General features: G+C 52.0%; 1 protein-coding gene across 3 annotated transcripts in view; it reads left to right on the top strand.

Moving 5' to 3' along the window:
* ZNF423 (zinc finger protein 423) overlaps positions 1–18439 on the top strand; it is a 342900-nt gene that overhangs the window by 309722 nt on the left and 14739 nt on the right. For all 3 annotated transcript variants that reach the window (XM_027977817.3, XM_042231583.2, XM_015100428.4), the window contains one exon: positions 1007–1122. In XM_027977817.3, coding sequence (XP_027833618.2) covers positions 1007–1122 — 116 coding nt within the window. The remainder of the gene's footprint in view (positions 1–1006; positions 1123–18439) is intronic.

Raw genomic sequence — 18439 nt, 5'->3', positions numbered from 1 at the left:
AAGCCCACCCTGGGGAGGGCGCCTGGTGGGAGGGGATCTCTGAAGGGCTCACCTCCCAGACACACAGCTGCTTCAGGGCCACCTCCTGTGTGCGCCCAGGGCCAGGACCGCCTCGTGCACTCCTGCTGTGGGAGGTGGGGGCTGTGACCTGCGGGAAGGGGCTCTGCTATTGGGAGGACCCCACACACTCACACCCCCCCAGGGTTCCCAGGAGCCTTGGCACACACTGGTGCCCCTTCCCCCCAATCCCTCAGTCTCAGGAGCCCCCACCCATCTGTTACCAACACACTCCATGAGCTGAGTCGAGGCTAGCACCGAGGGGCCCCAGCTGCTAGGTCTGCCCACCCAGGACACCGGGCCCTCTGTGTAGAGATGTGAGGATACTGACAACCTCAGCAAGAACACTGATCCTGGTCCACTGAGTACCTTCCTGTGCCAGACACTGTGCTGAGCTTATTTAATACCGACCTCAGTTCTGCCACCTGCAGAGAGGGACCTTGGACAAGACACTCAACACTCCCAGTGCCACAGTTTTCCATCAAATGGGGATAACTAACAGTGCCTGCCTTACAGGCCTGTGCTGTAGTCAGGGACTCCACACGCGGAAGGTAACCAACAAACAGTGATGATGACAATGATGACATTCATTGGGCTAATTAAATGCCAGGCCATCTTCTAAGTGTTTTGCAAGTATTAAACCATTTGTTCCTCCCAGCTACCCCAGTGAACTGCCTACTTGAATGGTCCTCGTTTGTCAGATGAGGAAAAGAAGCCCAGAGAGGTTAAGTGACTTGTCCAGTATTACACAGCCTGTGAGTGGCAGAGCTCAGCTTCACTGGCTTGAGCCCTCTCCAGTGGGTGCCCGGGATGCTCCAAATAGCCCACTGTTTGGCCCCTGCGTCCATGTGGGTGACCCCCACTTGCGAGTGGTGTGGGACAGCTGCTGTGGGTGGCCGGGCTGGTGTCCCCAGTGTCCCCTGACAGCCATGTCCGTGTCCACGTCCAGTCTTCGTCCAGGCCAACAAGTTGCAGCAGCACATCTTTGCTGTGCACGGGCAGGAGGACAAGATCTACGACTGCTCTCAGTGCCCACAGAAGTTCTTCTTCCAGACTGAGCTGCAGGTGAGCGCGCTTGTCCGCTGCACACACCCCTCCTGGTGCTCCTTGGGGCCCCCACTGGCACTGAGGGTCTTGGGGTGAATCCATGATGGTGGGGTCTTGTACTCAGCCCCACCGTAACTGAAAAAGCAACAGGCCGTCTGGGCTTGTGTTTGTGGGTCTGGAGCCAGTGCTTGCCTTCTGGCTGGCTGGTGGGGGGTGTGGCCTCCTGGCCTCGCTGGGCCAGCATTCTGAGCAGAGCCGGACCGAAGCTGCTGAGCCTGGAACTCGAGTCAGAGGCTTTTAACCTTTGTGTGTTTCTATGGCAAATCCCTTGCCCTCTTAGGGGTTTCATTTCCCCCCCGGTGTTCCATGATGGTGTTCCTCTGAACGTTGGATCTGTGGCTGGTGGCCCGTGTAGCTTGCCTGCCTGAGTCCTGGGGTTGTGGGCATCCAGAAGCTGGATCTGGTGTCTTGGAACCTGCAGTGTGCCCAGGAAAGCCAGAGAAGTGAGAGCAGTGGATGCCGGGTTGAGCCCCAACTCAGAGAAAGGGATACTTGCCATGGGCCCCCGAGGCTGATGTGGCCCTCAGGTGTGGCACACAGCCCTCAGCTTCTTCAGCACCCGCCGCTCATCCATCCAGAGTCTATAGTAGCTGAGAGGGTGCCCTGGGGAAGGGAAGATGCTCTGGTGGCCCTTCCTGGGTACCCACAGCCACTTCCCTTAGTGTCCTCTGGGACTCCTTCCCACCTGTTGCTGGTCTTTAAGGACCAAGATCTGTGTCCAGGTGAAACCACCTTCTCACCCACTGGTTTTTGCAAGAAACTCTCGCAACACTAGGGAGCTCATACGCCGTCCCAGAAATACCACACATACAGACACACACAGAGAAAAATCATATATACACTGTATAATAGCATCACACACACAAAGCACATTTCTATACATACAGAAACATCATGTTCATTGGTTAACATCACAAATACACAGCATCACACGACAGTATCATACCACACCCCAAAAGAAGTAACACACAGGCATCCACAAAAATACCACACGTACACACAGATGCGAGAAAATACTGTGTACTGGGGATAACACGGTTTTCAGGTGGGAGGCAGGTTAGGTTCTGCTGCAGTAACAAATATCCCCTAGCTCTGCTTCAAGTAACAAAGATTTATTTGCTGCTCACGTTACGTATCCAGGCAGATGGCCTGGGAGGGACTCTGCTCACAGTCGTCAGTGACCTCAGCCCATGGCGGGTCCATCTCCTATCATGTTTGCGTGGTCACTGAGGCAGGGAGAGGAGATGACAATTGGCAGGCCAGCTCTCAAAGCTTCACTGGGAAATGACTCACATCTCATTCACACATTGTCTTGACCAGAGCCCATCACGTAGCCATGCCCAATTTCGAAGGAGCGAGGGAGGGAACCCCCAGTGTCTGTAAGAGGAGAGCTGGCTTCCTCATGCCCCCAAGGACTAGGGCACACCGAGGCCCACAGTATCTGCCCACCCTACACACGCTGCCTGCACGCTCATGCAGATGGTGGTCCTGCACTCAGCAGCTACCCTCCCACCCCCACCCCAGGGGAAGGGGACAGGGCAGAGTCCTCATGTTGCTGGAGCTTTTCTGGGGTTGAAGGGGTGCAGCCATGCCTGTTGCAAGGTGGCCCACTGCACCACGCTGCAGCCCGTGCGCTCAGCTGGGCCCGGATAGGCCTATGTGGCTCCTGACAGCCATCGCCCAGAGAAAGTGCAGATGCGCCCACAGAGGGCACAAGAGGGGTTCACCATCCGATGGTTAGGGTCCTGCTCCCATGGGCTGGCCCTGCACCCGGGCTGGGCAGGCAGAGCTGACAAGCCTGACCTCTGACCTTGAACTGTGCCGGATGGTTTGCTGGAAAGCCTATTTCTTTTCCTCCTTTGGGCAGCCCTTCTGGGTTCCTCTAAATCCTCTATTACTCACACAGCCTTTATCCCATCTCAGTGTGGGGGAGAATTACAGACCCAGGCCCAAAAAGGGGATTCTACTTCTAAATGACCACCAGCAAGGTTGCAACCCCACCCAGGGCCCCATTGATCCACAGACTGAGTGTGTACCTCTGGGCTGAGCCTGTGAGGGAACAGCTAACTGCCCCTCTTCTCATTTGACCAAGCAGGCTGGTACCAGCCCTGATCAGTGTCTGTCTGGGAAGCCTTGCTTGTGCACGGGCTGAGCACCCAGCACCCTACCTCCACTTGCCTTACCTGCCTGGCCAGCTTCCAACTGGGGCCCAGGTCCTCAGACAAGTGAACCCTTTTATGGCCTAACACGTGTGCATGCTAAGTTGCTTCAGTCATGTCTGACTCTTTGCAACCCTGGACTGTAGCCTGCCAGGCTCCTCTGTCCATGGGATTCTCCAGGCAAGAGTGGGTTGCCCTGCCCTTCTCCAGGAGATCTTCCCCACCCAGGGATTGAACCCGCGTCTCCTGCACTGGCAGGCAGATTCTTTACCACTAGTGCCACCTGGGAAACCCCATAGCCCAACACGGCAGGCCTCTCTTAAATGCACCAGCTCATATAAACTGTGATTTACTTAAACTTCAGGCTCACTCAGCCCTCTGGTTCCCCCACACTGTCCTGAACACCAAAAGAGGGATGACTGCTTTACGTGTTGGCTTAGAGGTTTTCCCCAGAGAAACTTCCCAGTCCTGCCTTTTACGAGCTTCATCAGCATCCTTGTGCCAGAGACCAGCTTTGTGGTGCAGAGATGTAGGGAGTTGTGGTTTCAAGTCTTGTCTCGCTTCAACTGCACCCACCTGGAGCTACAGACGTCCCAGATGCCAGAATGGTTTGTATGGGCTGGGGGTTCCCTGGGTCACCCAGTCGGTCTTTAAGGCAGATCCTCAAATGCCGAGAACCTCACTAAATTATAGCCTTAACAAGTCACTATTTTCTGCAATTAATGATTTTAATTACAGACCATTTAAATGTGGAAGTGTTGTAGTAACGCCAAATGTATGCAAATAATGGCTTTCGTTAAGTAACTCGAAGAGCAATTTTCTGGTTTTTTGAGAGGAGGATTTTTCAGGCACTGAAAATTTCATCATCATTACACTGAAGCTGGAGCTGGCAGACGCATGGGTTATTTCCCTGGAGTGACATGTGGCGGTTTGGGGGTGCGACAGAAGACAGGGCCTGGTCCTTGCTGAGGCCTTGACTGGCTCCCCAGGCTATATGTCCTGTTAGTTCTATGGAGAGACCCAGGGCAGCTGATGTTTTTAGGCACAAGCGACTCTGGGCTGAGAGGTCTTGGGAAGATATGAAATCTAGAATTGTTCTCACTATCGGAGCATAATTCCTGCTGGGCATATAGAGGTGGGTTTGGGCCCTGGAAGGCTTGGTCTGTGTCAGAATGAAATGTCTGCTTCCAAAGGGAGTGTTCTCTTGGGTTGCGTTAATAGGAACACAGTTGCCAGAAAGAGGGAGATGGCAAGTCCTATTTGATTCTGAGTTCACCTGGCTCTGCCCAAAGACAGATTAATTTAAAGGGCTTTGGACAGACCAGGGCATATTCATTGATTAGATGCATGAGAGGGAACTTACTTGGCTCTTTATTTGTTCAGAGCATGCAGGCGAGAGGTGAAGTGTCTGTTATGTACAGACACTAGATTTATAAACCAACAGGACAGTGGTGAGTGAGACAGAGAAACACGCATAAGGCCTCTGTTCTGGAGGGGACTGATAGACACTTTCCAACAGTGGTGACATGGAGAAAATAAAGTCAGGTATTGGCTAGAGCGTAATGGGGGATGAGATTGGTTATAGCTTGGTGAGTGTGGTAAGGAAGGGGCTACTCTCTGAGGAGGTGGCATTTGAGCTGAGGCCTGGAAGATGAGAGGGAGAGAGGGTGTATGGAAAAGAGCCATGAGTGGAAAGGCCCTGCAGCCACCATGAGCGGGGTGTGTTGCTGGGATGACAGAAGGGGATGTGGAGCTGAAGCATAGTGGGGTGGGGGGTGGTAAAGGGAGCTGGGAGTGGAGGCCAGGTCTCAGCAAGGTTCAGAGGACAGCAAAGGCTTTTGAATTCGATCCCCACTGTGATGGGGAACCAGGCAGGGAAGAGATACGATCTGATTTATATCCTAAACCCAAATTGAAGAAATTTAGCCTTTGAGAGTCACTGACTATTAAGAGACTGAAAAATCACAAGCTGGGAGAAAATATTTGCAAATCACATATAAAATACTTGTATGTGATAAAGTACTTGTATCTGGAACATATTTTTAAAAAACTCTCAAAACTCAATAATGAGGGGGGAAATCAACAACAACAACAAAGGAAAAATTTCAACACTTCACCAAAGATGTAGGATGTTCCACATGGTGAGTGTTTAATAACTGTGGGAGTGCTCCGTGGCTCGGTCGTGTCCAGCTCTTTGTGACCCCCATGGATTGTAGCCCACCAGGCTCCTCTGTCCATGGAATTTTCCAGGCAAGAATACTGGAGTGGGTTGCCATTTCCCACTCAAGGGGATCTTCCCAACCCAGGAAATGAACCTGTGTCTCTTGCTTCTCCTGAACTGGCAGGAGGGTTCTTTATCTCTGTGTCACCTGGGAAGCCCCGCTTAGTAATTAGGGATGAACGAGTGGAAACCATGGCATAAAGACCGACAGGTGCCAGCCAGGACACAGAGGAGCAGCCAGAACTTTCCTAAATCGCTGGGGGAATGCAAAATGGGACGGCCATGCGGCAAAATAGTTTCTAAGTTTCTTACAAAGTAAAACATACAGTTAACCTGTGACTTAGCAAGGCTACTGCTGGGTGTTTATCCCAGAGAACTTGAAAACATACCCATCTAGAAACCTCTACATGACTGATGTAAAACTTTATTTATAATGGCCCCAAACTGGGAACACCCCAATGACCCCTTCCCTGGTAAGTGAGCAGACAGGTGTCTGTTCATACCATAGACCACTACTCAGCAATAAAATGCAACTGCTGTTACACATAACAACATGTATGAACTGCAAATGGCAAGTGAAAGAAGCCAGACTCCGAAGGCTCCATACTATGTGATTCTGTACGCATGATGCTGTGGAAAAAGACAAAAATGTGGGAATAGAAAACAGACCAGTAGTGGCTAGGGGCTGGGGCTGGGGGAAAGAAATGAGGACGCCTGAACAAGATTCATCTAAACACACAAACGCACACGCAAACACGCACGCCCCACTCAGCCAGGCAGAGTGCTAGGCTGTGAGCATGCGGCCTGGCTCCAAGGAGCTTTCAAGGGATAATTCACCAGGAGAAGGCTTGACTGGACTGCTGGAGGAGTGTGGGGACAGTTGCCTTCAAGTGTTTTAAGCTCTGCCAGAATGAGGGGTGCTCAGCATGCTTCTGATGGCCCCCAGACTTCCGGTAGTGGGCGGAGACTCTGGATGAAGATTTTCTTCTCTGACAGTCGTGATTCAGGCATCACTCTCTGGGGTTAGCTTGAGCAAGATGGGAATGAACTTGTAGGGACGCGGGCATGACTGTGAATGCCCAGAGCAGGAAGCACCGTTGAGTTTTCAGCGGTCCTGTTCCCAAGAACCAAGTGCCCTTGATCAAGGCAGTGACACTTGCCTCTGCGTCTTTCTGGCTTGGAGCATGTTCTCTCTCTACTGCTGACTCTCCGGGCTCCTCTACACGTGGAAGAAGGTGGTCAGCACTTCCTCCTGTCCTGTCTGCTGAGGCAGACACACCTGGGTATTTCAACAGAGGGGCTTTAGAGTGCAGATTTCGTTAAAACAAGTAGCCAGAGGAACACCCAGATAAGCCAGAAATGGGGACTGCAGCTACCAGCCAGTGTGCAGGCAACAAGTTAGACTCCTGGAGTGGAAGTCTGGTGGTTGTGCTCAGGTGTGCTGTCCAGTCCTGCTCCGGTGAATTGTGGCCCTATGTGGGGCCGATAATGAGCACCAGCAGGGGAAGGGGAGCTGGGCAGGTAGACACCACAGAGGCCCACACTGTGGGCAAACTGTCTACAGATGGAATAAATGGAAGGTGGTGAGGTGCCTGTCAGTGGAGGTATGCAAACACAGCACTTGTCTCAAATGCTGCAGGGGGGCAGGCAGGGAGCACAGACCTTGTGAAAGTGGCTCTGCATTTGAAGCCTTAAAGATGGTGACTGCAGCCATGAAATAAAAAGATGCTTGCCCCTTGGAAGAAAAGCTATGACAAACCTAGCTGCTGCTGCTAAGTCGCTTCAGTCGTGTCCGACTCTGTGTGACCCCGACGGCAGCCCACCAGGCTCCCCCGTCCCTGGGATTCTCCAGGCAAGAACACTGGAGTGGGTTGCCATTTCCTTCTCCAGTGCATGAAAGGAAAAGTGACAGTGAAGTTGCTCAGTTGTGTCCGACTCTTAGCGACCCCATGGCCTGCAGCCTACCAGGCTCCTCCGTCCATGGGATTTTCCAGGCGAGAGTACTGGAGTGGGTTGCCATTGCCTTCCCCATGACAAACCTAGACAGCATATTAAAAAGCAGACAATTACTTTACCAACAAAGGTCTGTCTAGTCACAGCTATGGTTTTTCCAGTAGTCATGTATGGATGTGAGAGTTGGACCGTAACGAAGGCTGAGCACCAAAGAATTGATGCTTTTGCACTGTGGTGCTCTCCAGACTCTTGAGAGTCCCTTGGACTGCAAGGAAGATCCAACCAGTCCATCCTAAAGGAAATCAGTCCTGAATATTCATTGGAAGGACTGATGCTGAAGCTGAAACTCCAATACTTTGGCCACCTGATACGAAGAACTCTGATGGAAAAGACCCTGATGCTGAGAAAGACTGAAGAGAGCAGGAGAAGGGGGTGACAGAGGATGAGATGATTGGATGGCATCAATGATTTCATGGACACGAGTTTGAGCAAGCTCCAGGAGTTGGTGATGGACAGGGAGACCTGGCGTGCTGCAGTCCATGGGGTCACAAAGAGTCAGACACAGCTGAGCGACTGAGCTGAACTCCATCATTTATCAGCTCTGGGCCTCAGTTTCTGTATCTGTAAGTGGGTATTAATAGTTCTTGTTAACTCATGGTTGTGTTGTACAGCCCTTGGCACACCTGCCTGTTACTGTTGTCATTTACTACTAGTAATAGTAGTATAGTTAGCCATTTGAGGTTCAGATGACTTGGTAGGGTCCCCTCTATTTGGGCTTTGCTGTGATTTCATGATTTCTGGCCTGAGGTGGAATAAAGTGAGACTAGATCTTTCCCTCTGCGACACCTAGCCAAGTCTCAAGGCCATGGGCACCGGGCCGTGGGAGTTGCTGCGTGCAGAGCAGGGAGGCGAAGGGGCAACGGCACAGAGTGGGGGCCTGAGGCTGGGCCATCACTTCCTGCTTTCTACATGTTTCCGAGCGCCTTTGGCCCAGACCTTTTCTCTGGACGCTGTTTCCTCAGCTGTGCTGGGGCTCAGTGGAGGGAGGCATGCAGATTTGGTTGGGGACATGAGACAAGCCTGTAAACCTCACACCCCAAAAATGTCAATGCTGTTGACCTTGCGTTTCCAGCCTCAGGCCTCAGCAGATGAAGGCCTGGGGCCCTGTGGGCCCTTTGCCAAGGGTGAGCTGACCTGAGGGGAGGGGCGTGCTCCACCCGCCCAGCCCAGCTGTCTCTGATCCCCGTGGACACCTCTCTGCTCACAGACGCTGGCAGAGACAGCACCTCCTTCTCGCTGTCCTGAGAGCCTCACTGCTTCTCAGTCTTCATTATCGCCAAGGGGGTCTATAAGGGGGATCACCGATTCCCAGCCATACACAGCAGGCCTCTGACAGGTGGACAGGCTCCTCGCAGAACTGGCCAGGAGGTAGTTATAACAGCCGCCCCCTGGGTGGATGCCTGGTGTGGGCCAGGCCCTCTTCTAAGCATTTTGGGTGGATTGTATTCACCAGGGTCCTGTGATGTAGGCTCTCCTTCTCCCCATTGACTGATGTGGAAACTGAGACTCCGAGAGGTTAAATGATTTGCCCAGGGTCACTTGCCCATGGCAGAGCCACAGATAAAGCCAAATCGTCTTCGCCACCAAGGCAAACAGAAATCCTCCAAAGTTTAAATGAATTGCCATTTATATGAGCTAATAGATTTAAATGAGGCCTGCGGTGCTGAACTATAAAAAGCCTTGTGTCAGGGGACCCAGAAACTATTTTAGTAGTTGGGCCAAGCAGGTAGCACAAATAGCAGTAACAGGGGATGCAGAAGAACCTGCTCGTGGGTGGGCCCCAGTGGAAGCACCCTGGGGACTGTTTTGCGGAGCCAGTCCCGTGTAGCTGTGTTTGCAAGGCTGCAGCTTGAGGCCAGGAGCCTGCAAATTTTCTCACAATGAGCAGTCAGCTCAGGCCAGGCTTAGGGAGAGAGGAAAAATGGGGGCCAGGTTTGGGGAGAGGAACCTTACAAGCTCTCACTCTTCTGGTGATGCATCTTCGTGCTCATGAAGCTTTGCCGGGTGCTGTCACAGGAGGCTGAGCCGGAGAAAGGTCTCTGATGCTGGGATGTCTGGCATCCCAGACCTTTGCCATGGGGCCGGGACGGGGGAGTGGCGGGCCTGCCCCGTGCCCTGGAATCTAGACTCCGTCACCGACAAAAGCCCGGGGCTGCAGGAAGCACATCCCAAGCTGGCCCGCAGCGGCAAAGCGGCCAGCCTGGCGTTGAGCGGGCGCATTTAAAGGATTAGCTCACGCTGTTTGCTTGTGTGTGCCTAATCATGCCGCTTCCAGCTAAATGATTACAATTGATTAAAAGCAGAGCTAGGTATTCTAACTAGCAACCTGGAGCCCTTCCGATGGGGCCAGCTGGGCCCTAGTAGGTGGAATCCTGGTACCCAGCCAGGGGGAGGTGTCTGTGAGCCAAGGGCGTGGTCTGAGCCCCAAGGGAACCCCTCCTTGTGAACACTGACTTTGACCTTTTCCCTCATTCCATTTCACAGACATTTACTGAGTACCCGTTACAGTCATCATCATGGGGGCCTAGGCTGTGGCTCTGAACAGGTAGATAGGTCCCTACGCTCAAGAAGCTGACGTTCTGCAAGAGATACCAAATTAAGTCAGTAAATATGTGAACGAGGTCGTTCCAGATTGCAGAATTTTGAAGACAGTAAAACACAGCTTTGGGACAGAAAGTGAAATGTGTGTGTGTGTGTGTGTGTGTGTGTGTGTGTGTGTGTGTGTGTGTGTGTTGGGGCAAGGAGAGGGACTAACGGCTGAAAAAGCAGATCAGGGGTCAAGGAAGGCTGGCATATCAACTGAGTCCTGGAGGCTGAGAAGGAACCAGTCGGGGGAAGAGCTGGAAAGGGAACCGCCAGTGCAAAGGCTCAGAGGCACGGACAGGTTTGGGGAGTCCGAGGAACAGAGGAAAGGGCAGTCAGGAGGGAGGGGAGGAAGGCCCCCTCTTGCTTCACTCTTCTGGCTGTGCTTCTGTGGTGCAGTGCACCTGCCGAGCCTTCTGCCTGAACGCCCTTCCCTTCTCCTGAGTCTTCAGGCCCCAACCCAAGTGGTCCCTTCTCTGAGAAGCCGTCCCTGATCCTCCCTCCTTGGACTTCTCCAACCCTGTGTTTAACTCCCCGATCCCTTTGTGTGTCTACACCTGACTTCCCACTCTAATGTGAGTTTGGGGAGGGCGAAGCCTCTTTCTGCCTGCCATCCATCCATCCATCCATCCACCCACCATATGTTTCACCATATTTGTTTTTAGCTCCTGGAAAGTAGGGAACAAAGGGACGAGGACACACACAAGGAAAGGAGTAAAAGAAGGAGAAGTGCAACTGCGGATTCGAGGAGCCCATTTTTAAAATTTCTGGTCCTTAAAAGATGGGTAACCAAGGAGCCAGTTTCTTTGCCTCTTTGCGCTGCTGCTATCAGATCTAGCCAGATAATTATAACTAATAATAATTAAAAACTGAAAGTGCTCTAGGCATATACTTAGCATTTGACTCTTTGGCTGAGCTTTCCGTGAGCAGCAGCATCTTCCTCCTTCCTGTTTTAAAAGATGGCCTGTCTGTGCCAGCCACCACTACACAGAGAGCTGGGCCTGGCTGGGCTTGGCCAGGGGAGCGAGAGGGAGGTGCCAGTGCCACCCAGCCGTGGTCCCGGGCAGCGAGCGCCTGTTGCAGGCACTGGAGTCCTTCCCAGGTTGCCCCTCCTCCGTCGTCTCCTGCTTCAGATGCTTGCCCCTTGCTGGCCTCAGTTGTACAGTGGGTTGTACCATGGCCCTATCTGTACAATGGCGTGGGACCTACTGCCTCGGGTTTTGTGAGGATGGACAGTTCTCCTGCAGAAAAGCACTTGCCGAGCACTTAGAATATAAAGCTTCCTGTCGGTAATTACGGCACATTTAGGGTATGAGCCCTGCGTGCCCTGCCTTCCCCACTAGGGCAGAAAACCAGAGCCCAGCACAGCCCGATTTCTGTTCACCTTGGAGATGTGGTGTGGTGGTGCCCACAGAGCCTGGCTGCAAATTCCAGCCCCACTACCAAGTAGCCCTGTGACCCTGAGCAAGTCACTGACCCTCTCTGGGCCTCAGAGAATGGGGCGGGTAATGACAGTGCCTGAAAGGCCTTCAGCCCCAGGTCTGGTCAGAGTCCAGGTTTGCTGAGCATCGGCCACTGTTGTTGTCACTGTTGTGACCTGTGGGCTTCGGTTCACTCCTTCACGGCTGATTCCTTCAGCCCATCATGCATGGATGCGCTCAGTGCAACCCACGAGGTTTGCTGAGCACCTACTATGTGCCAGGTGTGTACAGGTTCTAGGGATACACAAAGGCCTACATCTCTCAAGTGCTGCCCAGAGAGAAATAGGGAACTGATGAGGCCAGACAGAGTATGGATTCTGCATTCGGGGGTAATCTAGCATAATATATGCGCTAGAGCACAGCGTCACAGCAGTCATGCCGTGTGTGAGTCTCACGCAGCGGGACTGCCGCGCCCTGCGGAACGCACAGCTGGGCCCCACGTGGCATCGAAGAGGCCCGAGCATGGCCCCTTACTCCCCGTGTCTGCAGGCCTGTCTGTGTCTCTTAGTGTTTTACTCCTGGATGGGGCAAGGCCTTGCCTGCACGTCATCGTCCTCTGTCACTGCTGCCACCCTTGGGGTGACTGAGCCTCCTGAGGGGCTGTGTGTGCTGGTCTAAGATCTGCGTCTGGAGAAGACTGAGGGGTGGGCAGTGGCTCATCCTTGTCCTTCTGACGCCCGGACACAGGCCTGAGCCCCTCACCCCACCGAAGTCAAAACGAGGCAGATTTCCTGAGTGTTGCCGGGGGGCCTGACTCCATCTCTTCACACGTAGAGTCTTTTGAGGCCTCTCGGTGTCCCTCGAGTGTGGCATCTTACGACCTTCGTGGCACCAAGGGGTAAACCGAGGCTTCCTTGGGTCACACAGCTGCTGGAGCTGCAGGGCTGTGAACACAGGCAGCCTGGCCCTAGTGACTGTGCTCTGGGCCCTGAGGTTGGGGCAGTGCAGGCCTCTGGGTGCCTGGCACTGGGCATAGGCCTCACCTCCCAGCAGGCCAGAGTTCCAGAAGGTGACTCGGAGGTCGCCAGCAGGTGACCGGAGCCCGTGAATGCCTTGCTTTGGGAGGGGGGGCTGCGGTTGCTGTGGTCACTGCAGAGAGGAGCGAGGGAGCGGCAGGCCCGGGAGGAGTCAGGCTTGGCTGTGCTCAGATGCCCTCGTGGCCCTGGGGCTCTGTCTGCATGAGCGATGGAGTGTGTGGAGGCCCAGGTGGGGACTGGGCGGTAGGGGGCAGGGTGCCCTGGAGGCCTGGCTCCGGGCAGAGATGGCACTTGGAATCCGCCTCGGGCTGCCCGTCTGCCCGTCGGAGCCTGTCATTCATGCCCTAGGGCAGGGGGCCAACCAACTTTAGAGGGGCACCATGCCATGGCGACAGATGGGCGTGGGGGAGCTGCCAGGAGCTGAGGCCGGCGGCCATTGTGTGTGTTGTAAGCCCAGCCCCTCGCCAGCGCTCTCCCAGCCGGGACCAAATGCCTTCAGTTTCTTAGAAACAAAAATGCGAAGAACAGTGGGTGCCATGTTGGTCCAAGGCCCCCAGAGGTTGGCACCATACAGAGCCCTGCCCCCTCATTGACTTAGAGGCAGCTCGACGTCCTCTAAGACACAGGGCCTGGGGCCCAGGGGGCATGAATCTCAGTTGCTTCTTCAAGGTTTCTGTGACCTTGGCATATGACCTCCCCTCTGAGACTCACTGTCACTCACCGGACAGTGGGCCGATCCTGCCTCTCCTGGACCGTGAAGTCACTGCCCCACTTCCCAGATGGGAGGCTTCATACTGTGTCACAGAGCTAGTAGGTGGCAGAGCAGAGCCCGAGGGGCGGGGAGGAGTGGAGAAAAATAGAAACAGCAACAACCCCAGGCACTGCGGGGAGCCCTTTGCACTGATCATCCTGTTTTATCCTTAGGATGATCCTTTGAGGGCAATGCTGCTGCCCCCATTTTGCAGAGGGGAAGACTGAGGCACAGTCAGCAGTAGTGGGATTTGAACCCAGGCAGTCTGCCTGTGGCGCCTGAGTGTTGAACTGCTGCCTGGATACTGTGGGAGGCTCTCTGCCATTGCAAAGCCCCACACGTGTTAAAAATGAGGCCTGCTTTGTCTCAATACCTCGGTTTGTCCACTCTACCTGTTGGAAGTGGGCTGGCTGCCCCCTGCCAGGATGCCAGGGTCTGGGTGGCTGATGGCGGTGGGGGGATTGTTCAGCCCCCTTCAGCGGAAAGATGAGAACCAGTGCTCTCGGCGGAAGCCTGGATTGCACTCTTTGGTCGAGCAGGAACAATTACTAATGACATTTAGAAAGAAATTAATGATGAGAAATGCAAGTTGGCATTTCAGGAGCACCAGTCAGCAGCCGCGCGTCAGCGCTCACAGGAGAGGCGAAGGGCGGGGGCCGGGCATGGGGGGAGAGGGAGGAGACAGCAGAAATTAATTTTGCTGTGTCAATAATGAATGTGGCCCCACTAGCTCTGCTTCTGGAGTTTAGGCAAAATCAAGCATGGACTGACTGGGGCTCGTCCAGGGGTGCAGAGGGATTCTCTTGTGTGCTGCTGTGCTATGTAGGGGCCAGAGCTGGTGCAGGCCCAGTTCCATCTTTCTGCTCAGCGGCATCAGGGGCCAGAGTGGGGTGGGCAGGGGATGGTGAGCTGGGAGGAGGCAGCCTCAGGACCGAGCCACTTGGGCTCAGCCAGCTGCATCACTTAGCAAGCCGCTTTGCCTTTTGGTTTTGTTCATTTTTTGTTTTGTTTTTTGTTGTGATGCCTGGCTTGCAGGATCTTAATTTCCCAACTAGAGATTGAACCCAGGCCCTTGGCAGTGAAAGTGTGGAGTTCTAACCACTGGACCATCAGGCAAATCCCTACTTTGCCTCTCTGAGCCCTGGTAAAATGGGGACAATTGAGACATGTGAAGATAGTGTATGAAGACCAGGCAGCCCAGTTTTGGCACATATGGCACAATATATGGTAATCATTACTATATTCCACTGACATATTTTAAGATGCACAGCTTTTCTCATTATAACATCTCTTACATTGGAATACCTCACTTGGGTGTTATAGTGTAATTGTTCTTTTTTTGTTTGTTTGCTTGTTGTGATATATCAAATATGGGAGCATCTTATACTCTCTGGGGTTTTAGAATGGATAAAATATGCCTTTGGTAGGAAACATGGCAGAGGGTGAGGAGGAACCAAGTTGCTGAAATTGTCTGGGAGAGGAACTGGGGTTCCCAATGGGAGCGTACCAGCCCCTTCGTTCTCATCAGAATGATGGAGAGGGGTCCCATCCAGCCTCCCCTCACATAGAAGGAAATGTCATTATCGTGGTAACGTTGAACATTTTTACAGAGTGGAGGGTGAAAACTCATAGCCCATGGCCTTGGGATTTTGGAGACTTTAAAGGGCACAGTAAAGGACAGAAATGGTATGGACCTAACAGAAGCAGAAGATATTAAGAAGAGGTGGCAAGAATACACAGAAGTATACAAAAAGATCTTCATGACCCAGATAACCAGATGATGTGATCACTCACCTAGAGCCAGACATCCTGGAATGCGAAGTCAAGTGGGCCTTAGAAAGCATCACCATGAACAAAACTAGTGGAGGTGATGCAGTTCCAGCTGACCTAAAAGATGATGCTGTTAAAGTGCTGCACTCAATATGCCAGCAAATTTGGAAAGCTCAGCAGTGGCCATAGGACTGGAAAAGGTCAGTTTTCATTCCAATCCCAAAGAAAGGCAATGCCAAAGAATGTTCAAACTACTGCACAATTGCACTCATCTCACATGCTAGCAAAGTAATGCTCAAAATTCTCCAAGTCAGGCTTCAACAGTACGTGAATTGTGAACTTCTAGATGTGCAGACAGGATTTAGAAAAGGCAGAGAAACCTGAAATCAAATTGCCAACATCCACTGGATTATTGAAAAAGCAAGAGAGTTCCAGAAAAAGATCTACTTCTGCTTTATTGACTACGCCAAAGCGTTTGACTGTGTGGATCACAACAAACTGTGGAAAATTCTTCAAGAGATGGGAATACCAGACCACCTTACCTGCCTCCTGAGAAATCTGTATGCAGGTCAAGAAGCAACAGTTAGAACTGGACATAGAACAACAGACTGGTTCCAAATAGGAAAAGGAGGATGTCAAGGCTGTATATTGTCACCCTGCCTATTTGACTTATATGCAGAGTACATCATGAGAAACGCTGGGCTGGAAGAAGCACAAGCTGGAATCAAGATTTTGGGACAAATATCAATAACCTCAGATATGCAGATGACACCACCCTTATGGCAAAAAGTGAAGAAGAACTAAAGAGTCTCTTGATGAAAGTGAAAGAGGAGAGTGAAAAAGTTGGCTTAAAACTCAAGATTCAGAAAACTAAGATCATGGCATCTGGTCCCATCACTTCATGGCAAATAGATGGGGAAACAATGGAAATAGTGATAGACTTTATTTTTGGGGTTCCAAAATCACTGCAGATGGTGACTGCCACCATGAAATTAAAAGACGCTTGCTCCTTGGAAGAAAAGCTATGACCAGCCTAGACAGCCTATTAAAAAGCAGAGACATTACTTTGCCATCAAAGGTCCGTCTAGTCAAAGCTTCAGTTTTTCCAGTGGTCATGTATGGATGTGCAAGTTGGACTATAAAGAAAGCTGAGCGCCGAAGAATTGAGGCTTTTGAACTGTGGTGTTGGAGAAGACTCTTGAGAGTCCCTTGGACTGTGAGGGGATCAAACCAGTCCATCCTAAAGGAAATCGGTCCTGAATATTCATTGGAAGGACTGATGCAAACTTCAATCCTTTGGCCACCTGATGCAAAGAACTAACTCACTGGAAAAGACCCAGATGCTGGGAAAGATTGAAAGGAGGAGGTGAAGGGAACGACAGAGGATGAGATGGTTGGATGGCATCACCAACTCAATGGACATGAGTTTGAGTAAACTCCAGGAGCTGGTGATGGACAGGGAAGCCTGGTGTGCTGCAGTCCATGGGGTCACAAAGAGTCAGACATGACTGACTGACTGAACTCAACTGAAAGGGTTGTCTATGTTTCAAAATGCAGATTTCCTATAATTACAGTGGTTAACATTACTATAGTCCTTATTACATGTCAGGCAGTGTTCTTAGCACTTCTATACATTGAGACATTGAATCCTCACAATGCCTCTATTATTAAGATAACTGAGCTGAGGTGCCAAGAAGTTAACTAACTCCGAGGCCACAGAGCTTGTCAGTGCTGGACCGAGGCCACCGGCCCCAGATTCTGTCTCTTTACTGCCACACTAAATTGGTAGATTTCTTGATTTTTCTGCAAATGAGAACTGACAGCCCCTGGACCACAGTCCTGCATGGGTAACAATCAGCTGCCCTCTTTAGACACGGGAATGTGAGCTCTGGTTCAATATCACCCCACCACATGGTCAGCCTCACCCAGTTCATTACCTACCTGGGCTCTGAGTTTGGAGCCCTGGTGCAGCACTTCAGAGTTTGCAAATATCTCATTGGCGCCTCAATAGCTGGGAACCACTAAAAGCATTCTTTACTCTCACCATTTTGCAGACCCGAAAACTGAGGCTGGGAAAGGGCGATAAAGCTGGGAGACGTGGGGCCTGGGGTGGGAGAGGGGATGTCTTCCACCCATCTGCCTTTGGGTGTTTGAACAGGGAGGCAAGTGGGGCTCCTTGCTCTGCAGCTCAGAGCCTGGCCCCCTACTCAACCCAGACGTGGACACACAGGTCAGTAGCTGCAGCCCTATGGCTCGTCTCCATTTCCCCATCCTTTCTGAAGCTGCTGGCTCAGAAACATGGGCTCATCCATGCTTTGATGTTGATAGCGATGGCAGACCCTTGTGATTAGTAGTAACTGTGATAATATTAAACATCTGTGTACCATTTCACATATTGTAAACACTTTTCTATATATTACCTAATTTGAAACTCATAACAAGGCTATGAGGTAGATGCTGTTTGGCCCATTTTTCAGATGAGTGAATAGGTACTTAAGTGAAGTGACTTGCCTTGGGTCACATCCATATATTATGTGGCTAAAGCAGAGTTTGAACTCCAATCCTTCTACCTTCTTCCCGCTTATTTGTTTCGGCACTCCTCCTTCTTCTCCCATCCACTCATCTGCACATTTGTCCATCTATCCATTCATCCATCCATATAGCCATTCATTTATCATTCACCCACTCATGCACCATCCATTTCTCCTTCCATCTAACTACACATCCGGCCGGCCAGCCATCAGCACTGAGTGCTGAGTGCTAGGAATTATACAGCTTTCATGACATGTTTCAGAGAAGGCAATGGCAGCCCACTCCAGTACTCTTGCCTGGAAAATCCCACGGACGGAGGAGCCTATTAGGCTGCAGTCCATGGGATCTCGAAAAGTCGTACACGACTGAGCGACTTCACTTTCACTCTTCACTTTCATGCGCTGGAGAAGGAAAATGGCAACCCACTCCAGGGTTCTTGCCTAGAGAATCCCAGGGATGGCAGAGCCCGGTGGGCTGCCGTCTATGGGGTCGCACAGAGTCAGACACGACTGAAGTGACTTAGCAGCAGCAGCAGCATGAGATCTTTCTCATATGCTCTTAATTCCATGCTTAACTGCTCTCCATCCCTCCTCTCGCCCTAGAGCTGGGCATGTTCACACACACACACACACACACACGTGCGCGTGCATGCACGCACATGCACGCACACACGCCCCTCTGATGAGCTGAGAGGAGCAGGACAGACTGAGGATCTAGATGGTCCTTGGTTTGCCTCATGGAAATCAGCAAGTTCTGGTGGTGGAAGGGAAGGCAAAAGGCTGACCTAC

The sequence above is a fragment of the Ovis aries genome, chromosome 14 (genome assembly GCF_016772045.2).
Source record: "Ovis aries strain OAR_USU_Benz2616 breed Rambouillet chromosome 14, ARS-UI_Ramb_v3.0, whole genome shotgun sequence".
NCBI classification, from domain to species: domain Eukaryota; kingdom Metazoa; phylum Chordata; class Mammalia; order Artiodactyla; family Bovidae; genus Ovis; species Ovis aries.
Note: the sequence above shows the minus strand (reverse complement) of the source record. Positions and strands in the feature narration are given on the sequence as shown.